Below are 9,057 nucleotides of genomic sequence, written 5' to 3' on the forward strand. Positions count from 1 at the left end.
AACTATATGAATAATTTGCCAGATGTTTATTTATTTTAGTTTTTATATTTATTCTGTGTTTTTTGTTTTTAAAGAGGTCTATCCCACAAATTATTTTGGGTCAAAAAAACCTTTATTCTTCTTGTGTTTGTTGATGTTCTGACCCTTTCATGTTATTCTTATATTTGTTTCTCTCCTATAGTTGTTACTAAATGAGGAAGTTGAGAGGTGTGTGCAGTCTTTCCACTCCTCTAACAAACCCTCCTCCCTCTGATGTGTGCTGTTATGTTGAACTCTAGTGGCAACAACAGGGAAACACATCCAACCTGTCAAAATAAAGCACTTCCACAAACAGTTTCTTCTTCTGCACAGGATTTTACTGCAGTGATACTGTACAGCAGAGTATAAAATGTGTTTTTATTCACTTTACAGCATTTGTTTTAGTCACTGACATATATCAACATTTTCTGTCTTTTTAGAATGAGGTTGAGGACTAAGTCACTTATTTAAAACAACCTATGATGGACTTTTTATCTGGTAATTATGGTACTCAAACACAAACTGAACAGCCACCAAAGTGCTTTATACATAAAAGATCAAAAATGAAAACAAGTCAAAGAAATAAAAGGTAAAATAGTAAAGTAGTATAAATGGTGGAATATAATTTATGAAAATGTGACTTTTTTAAAGCAGTAATTTCTTTAAGCCAATTTCAGTTCTCATTCATTCAAAATAAACCTGTATGTTGTTGTTGTGAAGGCACGTGGTTGTTCACTGATACCAGCCCTGTTCAGCTGTAAAATGGTTTCATATGAAAAGGTCGGAAAAGCATCGTCCCCATTAACATTTATACAGATCAATAGAATTAGACCCACAGCAAGTTAAGTACACACTAAGTAAGATCTTAAAGACAAACTAAATTAACTCTATGACTACAATTGCATCCGTAACACAGTAATTTATGTCCTAAAAGCAAAATGAACTTATCACTACTTCATTAACTGTAGAAGAGAACCATTAAACAAACACATGTATATTTTCTCTTAAAGAAGCCTTACAATTAAAAAAAATCCACCTTTTTAACAGTGACGGTACTCTTTCTGTTGATGATCCAACCCTGAAGCTATTGACACAGAGAGAGAAAATATTCAAGCACAGAACGACCAATCATATCAGATGAAAGCATGTTTACACTGTACATTAATACTTCATATGTACATTTGTTACCATAACTGACAGCTTACTATGTCTGCTCTGCTAATATTGTAGCATGAAACCTTTGTCTGGTATATGGTTGATTCAAAATGTTAAGATTAATTTCACAGGTCTATGTTTCATTGTTTAATGATTTGCTGAAGATAAACAATATCAAGCAGTGTGACTGACAGGACAGATGATCATTGGGGCAGAGTTTAAACCACCATCATTCCTACAGGGACTGAAGAATGGGTAGAGTTTCTCAGTGAAGGAGCAGCCAGTAAAGGAGTAGATAAGAGCTGCAGCATCGACGTCATAAAAGGAGACCAGACCCTCCTCATAATCCACAAACACCCCCACCTTCTGAGGCTGAGACTGCAGAGAGAGACGGACTGGAGGGTCATCAAGAGCTTTGTACTCATTTCCATTTCTCAACCATATGGTCCAGTAACCCTCCTTGGGTCTCATTGTGATTTCTCCCTTCCTGTTGATGGACTTTCTGACCACTCCTAAATTCCACTTGGGCTTTCTTTTAACTTGAACCTCAAAGTAGAATCTGCCTGAAGAGAAACTCTGCTTTCCTAAGACAAAATTATAATGAGAAAATCTCTCTGGGTTGTCTGGGAGATTCTTTCTCCTGCCACCATGATTCACTTGCTTCGCATCAGCAGACAGGATGAGTTCAGGATTTGCTGTATCAGGATCAAGAGTTACATCCACTGCACACTTCTGGAGCCTCTTCAGCTCGGTCTCAGCAAACAGTTTCTTCATTGCCTTACTGAGTGTCTCTTCCAGCTGAGCCAATGCTACCACCACAGTCCCGTCATATGATAATGGAGGGATACTGACGTCTGTCCAGTCCTTGGTAGGTGGAACATCCTTCAGGGATGGGAAGCTTTGGAGCAGGTGGATGTGGTCTTCAGAGTGTGAGAGATGGTCCACCTCAGTGCTTCTCTTCTTCAGCTCAGAAATTTCCCGTTCCAGCTCTTTGATGAAAGCTTCAGCCTGTTTCTCGGTTATTCTTTGCCTCTTCTGGATTCCACTGATGAGCTCGTTCAGGCCTCTCTCAACCGACTCCTTCAGAGAAGTGAAGACCCGAACCCCTTCTGCAACCTCCACGTACGCATTTTCCTTACTGAGCTTCACTGAGTGTTTGATCTCCTGAATCTTCTGTCGTTTCTTCTGGATTATCTGCTGAATTTCAGCCTCTGTCTCCACCAGCTCTGCCTTCTTTACGTCATATTCTTCTTTCAAAGGAGCAACTTCATGTGTCTTGTGGTCTAAAGCCGGACAGTGCGTGCAGACACATTCCTGGTCGGTCCTACAGAATAGCTCCAGAGGTTTATCGTGCTTCGTACACATCCTGTCTTCCAGGTTCTTCACAGGGTTGATCAGCTGATGTCTTTTCAGACCTGACACAGTCAGATGAGGCTCCAGGTGAGTCTCACAGTAGGAGACCAGACACACCAGGCAGGACTTCAGGGCCTTCAGTTTGGTTCCAGTGCAGACGTCACAGGGAACTTCTCCTGGTTTGGACACTTGTTGCTCTGGGCTGCTGCTGCTGGCTTTCTGTTGAGCTGACTGTCTGAACTGAGCAACCATCTCAGAGATAAAAGTGTTGACCTTCAAATCAGGTCTTGTGGTAAAAGCCTCTTTACACATCGGACACCGGCACCTGTAATTAATATTCCAGTTTGCAGTGATGCAGTTTTTGCAGAAGTTGTGTCCACATGGTGTGCTGACTGGATCAGTGAACACATCCACACAGATGGAGCACAGGAACTGATCCTCAGACAGCAGATTGCTGGCAGCAGCCATATCTACACACTGGGGACAAAAATCAGAGTATTATAAAATGCTTTGTTTCACATGAATTTAACATTTGTCTTCAAAAAGTCATTTTGAGTTCTATAGACCTGTTTATTCATGTGAGAGGCGTCATTATGAAATCAAGAGTTTAACTTCCTATTTGTTTAGAGTTGTAAGTTAAAGAACCAGTGTGTAGTGTTACACGCTCACGCCTTCTTCTGCTCTCTCTGGTTCCTGATTGGGATAATCGGTTAATGGTCTTGCCCCCATTAAGGGAAGCTAGAGGAGCTCTCACTTTCTCCGTCTTCTGATCCATTTAGAGTTACATTCTTTTCGCTGGTAGTCCAATTTTCCAATGTCCAATCTTTGTTTGTCAAAAGCTCTGTGTCCTACGGCCCATTACAGGGATGCCCAGACCTCCAGAATCCCACAGTTTTTGTTCATTTATGGCATTATTTGTAAGATAAAATCCTTTAGTGGCATCTAGCTGTTAGAAACTTAAACTTAAACCTCTTGACTCAACCAGAGAAACTATGGTGGCCATCAATGGCCCTATCTAACCAACATTGGCTGTGTTTGGTTTGTCCGTGCTAGGCAGACTCACAACCGCTCTCTAAAGGCTTGGCTCAAGTGAGACTTTCTCACAGGCTGTAGCCAATAGCACTGTGTGTTACGTCCCCCCAGTCCAGCAGCTGTAGTGGATCCATTAACTGACTCTGTTGCTCCCAGTGAACAGCAGGTGCAGAGTGGGACTGAATGCACCACCTGATGCTGACAGAGGACAGTTTGACCACAGGGAATAAAGTACAGATGTGGTTTTATAGCTGGTCTTGGCTCCTGCCACCCTGGAGCTAGCTGCACGAGCTAACAGCATCTAATAGCAACAAGTCCATCTGGATCTCCATAAATCACCTCTGTACTGCTGTCGTCAAACTGTCCTCTGTCTGTCTCGGAGGTTGTGTTCACTGGGAGGCTGCTGAGCCTTGTTCAGTTGCTAACCCTCACCTTTCACCCAAATCACTGATAACGTTGTGTGTTTGTACAGAAGATTGACAGGTGAATGATATTATTGGTAGAAATGAGTTCATGCTGACGTCAGCACGCGTCACACTGGTACAGCGTTAGGACATGAAGTCAAGCTCAGCTCACAGTTTCAGCTGATCGCAGTTGATCGTAAACACACATCAGTTGATTCCCTTCAAGCATCCAATTGGCAAATGTCATTCAGGTCATTTTTGGCCTATAAATTGTAAATTAATTAGGGGTACTATATAACTGAGGATGCAGTCTTAAAGGGTTAAAATGACTCCCTCCCTCCATGTTACATTCGCTTTATCTCCAGTTTGTTTCACTACGGAGGAGAATCACTCCAGCTCCGGTGTGTCCTTGAAGTAAAGGGTGTACATTTGTTGGCGGGAGATCTCAATCAACTACTTTGCATTTAGAAATCCCCAGATGATTGGTCGGCACTGAGATCTCCAATGGTCTGGTATTGCGAGACTACTCTCTGAATTACTGTAGAAACATGGCAGACTACGTGGACTCCCTGACATCAGCAGATATAAACAACACAACAGCCTAAATGAATCCACCCCCAGTCATATTAATACTCACATTCCTCGAGGCACTGGCCGAGGAGGTGGAGTAGCAGCTATATATGATTCGAGCGTTTTAATGGACCCTAAACCTAAACTAAATTATAATTCATTTGAAAGCCTTGTTCTTAGTCTTTCTCACCCAAACTGGAAAACACTGCAGCCAGTTCTATTTGTTATAGTGTACCGCGCTCCTGGACCGTACTCTGATTTTATATCTGAATTTTCAGAGTTTCTATCAAGCTTAGTCCTTAAATCAGATAAAGTAATTATTGTAGGTGATTTTAATATTCATGTGGATGTTGACAATGACAGCCTTAGTAATGCATTTATATCATTAATAGACTCAATTGGCTTCTGTCAGAGTGTAAATAAACCAACTCATTGTTTTAATCACACTCTTGACCTTGTTTTATCATATGGCATTGATATTGAACATTTAATAGTCTTCCCACATAATCCTTTCCTATCTGACCATTATTTGGTAACTTTTGAATTCATACTATTAGATTATAAGCCATTAGGCAAAACTTCCTACAGCAGATGTCTATCTGACAGTGCTGTAGCTAAATTTAAGGAGGAGATTCCTTCAGTGTTTAATTCAATGCCATGTCTGAAATTAACAGAGTCCTATAACAACTTTAGTCCCTCTGAAATTGATAATCTTGTCGATAGTGCTACAGGCTCACTACGATCAACATTAGACTCTATCGCTCCTATAAAAGGAAATTATTAAAACATAGGAGACTAGCACCTTGGTATAACCACCAAACCCGCCAGTTAAAACAAATAGCTAGGAAATCTGAAAGGAAATGGCGCTCTTCCAAATTATCAGAATATCGCTCAAATTGGCAAGATGATCTTAAGATTTATAGAAAGGCCCTCCGTGTGCCAGAGGAGCCTATTACTCAGCACTAATAGAAGAAAATAAGAACAACCCTAGGTTCCTCTTCAGCACTGTAGCCAGGCTGACAGAGAGTCACAGCTCTATCGAGCCACATATCCCCATAAACTTAAGTAGCAATGACTTCATGAGCTTCTTCTATAATAAAATTATTACTATTAGAGAAAAATTAATCACCAACTGCCATCAACAGTTATCAGTGGCTCTCAAGTTCAGGGACTTCTGTCAATGTAAACTTAGATGTATATTTAGACTGTTTTTCTGCTATCGATCTTCATCAGTTAACTTCAATATTTCTTCTCGAAGCCATCAACCTGTCTGTTAGACCCGATCCCAACTACGCTGTTAAAGAAGTTGTTCCCTTAATTGGCACTTCTTTACTGGATATGATTAATCTTTCTTTATTATCAGGATATGTACCACAGTCCTTTAAAGTAGCTGTAATTAAACCCCTTCTTAAAAAGTCTACTCTTGACCCGGGGTTTTAGCCAACTATAGACCGATTTCTAACCTCCCGTTCCTCTCTAAGATTCTGGAGAAAGTAGTCGCCAAGAGTTGTGTGACTTTCACATAACAATAGTTTATTTGAGGATTTTCAGTCAGGATTTAGAGTTCATCATAGCACAGAGACAGCTCTGGTTAAAGTTAATAATGACCTTCTGACTGCTTCTGACAATGGACTTGTCTCTGTACTTGTATTATTAGATCTTAGTGCTGCATTTGACACCATTGACCATGATATTCTTTTACAGAGACTTGAGCATCAAATTGGCATTAAAGGAACTGCCCTAACCTGGTTTAAGTCATACTTATCAGATCGTACTCAGTTTGTACATGTTAACGATGAATCCTCCATAAATACTAAAGTTAGTCATGGGTTCCACAAGGTTCTGTACTTGGACCAATACTATTTACTTTATATATGTCCCTTTGGGCAACATTTTAGGAATCACTCCATTAACTTTCACTGTTATGCAGATGATACGCAGTTATATCTATCAATCAAACCCAATGAAATTAATCAATTATCTAAATTACAAACATGTCTTAAGGACATAAATCCTGGATGACCTGCAATTTTCTGATGTTAAACTCAGAAAAACCGAAATTCTTGTTCTTGGCCCCAAAACCTTAGAGACTCATTGTCTAAAGATATAGTCACTCTAGATGGCATTAACTTGGCCTCTAGCACCACTGTCAGGAATCTTGGAGTTATCTTTGATCAGGATTTGTCATTTAACTCCCATAAAGCAGACCTCTAGGACTGCCTTCTTTCATTACGTAATATTAGAAAAATTAGACACATACTATCACAGACAGATGCAGAAAACTAATCCATGCATTTGTTACTTCAAGGCTGGATTACTGCAACTCTTTATTATCAGGTTGCCCCAATAAGTCCATTAAAACGCTCCAATTAATTCAGCGCTGCGCAGTACTGACAGGAACTAGAAAAGAGATCACATCTCTCCTGTACTAGCTACTCTGCATTGGCTCCCTATAAAATGTAGAATTGAATTTAAATACTCCTCCTCACCTATAAAGCTCTTCATGGTCAGGCCCCTTCATATCTTAAAGAGCTCATGGTACCCTATTACCCCACTAGAACCTACGTTCTCTGAATGCTGGGCTACTTGTGGTTCCTATAGTCTCTAAAAGTAGAACGGGAGCCAGAGCCTTCAGTTACCAGCTCCTCTCCTGTGGCAGCTTCCAGTTGTGGTTCGGGAGGCAGACACCCTCACCACTTTCAGAGTAGGCTTAAGACATTCCTCTTTGATAAAGCTTATAGTTAGGGCTGGATCAGGTGAGTCCTGAACCATCCCTTAGTTATGCTGCTATAGGCCTAGACTATCGGGGGATTTCCATGGTGCACTGAGCTACTCTCTTCCTCTCTCTTTCTGCACTATTCATGTCCCTTTAATGCATGTTACTAACTCCACTTCTTCCCGGAGTTCTTGTGCTTTCTCGTCTTGCAGGTTTCATGGATCCTGGTGGAGCCTCCTGCCTGGTCCTGCTTGACTGCCATTGCCAATACTGTTGTTGCTGTGACCTGTCTGTCTGTTGTCTGTCTGTCGCCTCTCCTCTCTCTCTCTCTCTCTCTCTCTCTCCTCCCCCAACTGGTCGAGACAGACGACCACCCACCTGAGCCGGAGGATCTGTCCTAGGTTTCTGCCTTTTAACAGGCGTTTTTCTTGCCCTTGTGCCAAGTGCTTGCTCATGGTGGTACTGTTGGGTTCTGTAATTAATGTTAAAGAGTTCGGTCTAGACCTGCTCTATTTGAAAGTGTCCTGAGATAACTTCTGTTATGATTGGCGCTATACAAATAAAATTGAATTGAATTGAATTGAACAGTTCCAACACATTCAATCTTACACACTGGACCTTTAATGCTGGTTGTATATTATCAGCTGCACTCACCAGTATTTGACTCAGTCGCTGATAATCTCAGTTTATTATTTCTTCAGACAGAAACACAGACTCTGGTCTCGGCTGCAGCTCTGCTTTAACTCTGGCAAACTTTAAGTTTCATTTCAGGAGTGTGACAAAGCTCTCCTCTTTCCAGTGTTGCTCCGCCTCTAACTGCAGCTCAGAGCTTGTTTCCTCTTTCAGGGTTAGACTGTAGTTAAAGACGTGTGACAGATAAGAAGTTCAATGTTTAGGGAGACTTTACACTGTTTTTATGGTCTTTGTTCTGCTGTGTGAGGTCAAAAGGTCAAGAATATAACCCATTACAGTCCTCTACAGCTCTCTGTTCGTCCTGTACCCTCCTGTAGTTTCTTTCTTTCCTGGATATCAAACTCTGCTGCCTATGTTCACCTCTGGTGGCCACAGGAGGGAAACACACCTGACTGGACTTGGAGCCGAAGACTCCAGTTTCAAAATAAAACACTTTTACAAGCATTGTGTCCTGATGAAATGTTGCACGGAAACTCAGCATTATATTAAAGATCATAATAATAACAGTTATAGCTACAATTTCTATACCAGAATCAGCTTTATTTATGGTAACCTGTGTGTACATATATTGATTATGGACAACCTGACCAACCCCCTATATCTTAATCATAACCCATTCATGCCTAACCCTAACTAGGACCTCAGACACAATGTTTTGCCACTTTATGGCCGGTCCTTGGTCCCCATGAGGACTACAAGGTCAGTGTTTGTACCATAAAAGGTTCCCAATAAGTAACAGACACATATATTGTTTATACCTTGGGCAATGCACAGGAGGGGGAACTGGCACCTCACCAGTCCACACTCCATACTGTGGTCTATGCTGGAACCAGCAACCCTCCAGTTCTCAGATCAGGTCCCTACAGACTTAAAGCTTTATCTAAATAAAGTATTCAGATTTTATCTTGCAACCATGCATATATTTTAGGTTGGTGATAATAGGTCCACTGATTTATTTATGTGTATTATTATTTGATACTGTACATTTATTTATTTGTGCATTATTATTTGATACTGTATACTTATTTGTGTGCATTATTATTTGATACTGTATACTTATTTATTTGTGCATTATTATTTGATACTGTATACTTATTTATTTGTGCATTATTATTT

The 9,057-nt window shown here is 40.7% G+C and overlaps 2 protein-coding genes across 2 annotated transcripts in view; both read right to left on the reverse strand.

Annotated features, from left to right (window-relative positions):
• Window positions 1-9,057, reverse strand: part of LOC127352727 (scavenger receptor cysteine-rich type 1 protein M160-like) — a 258,877-nt gene that overhangs the window by 88,976 nt on the left and 160,844 nt on the right. The gene's annotated exons all lie outside the window — the stretch shown is intronic.
• LOC127352693 (E3 ubiquitin-protein ligase TRIM21) lies at window positions 335-8,266 on the reverse strand. The gene is made up of 2 exons (XM_051381301.1): window positions 7,903-8,266; window positions 335-3,003 (listed from the first exon to the last, which is right to left on the reverse strand). Exon 2 carries the CDS (start codon window positions 2,992-2,994, stop codon window positions 1,348-1,350), a length of 1,647 nt encoding a protein of 548 aa, XP_051237261.1. The 5' UTR covers window positions 2,995-3,003; window positions 7,903-8,266; the 3' UTR covers window positions 335-1,347.

The sequence above is a fragment of the Dicentrarchus labrax genome, unplaced genomic scaffold (genome assembly GCF_905237075.1).
Source record: "Dicentrarchus labrax unplaced genomic scaffold, dlabrax2021, whole genome shotgun sequence".
Classification (NCBI taxonomy): domain Eukaryota; kingdom Metazoa; phylum Chordata; class Actinopteri; family Moronidae; genus Dicentrarchus; species Dicentrarchus labrax.

What these genes read in the sequence shown, in the direction of transcription:
- LOC127352693 (XM_051381301.1), bottom strand. Translation starts at nt 2,994, where the DNA reads ATGGCTGCTGCCAGCAATCTGCTGTCTGAGGATCAGTTCCTGTGCTCC.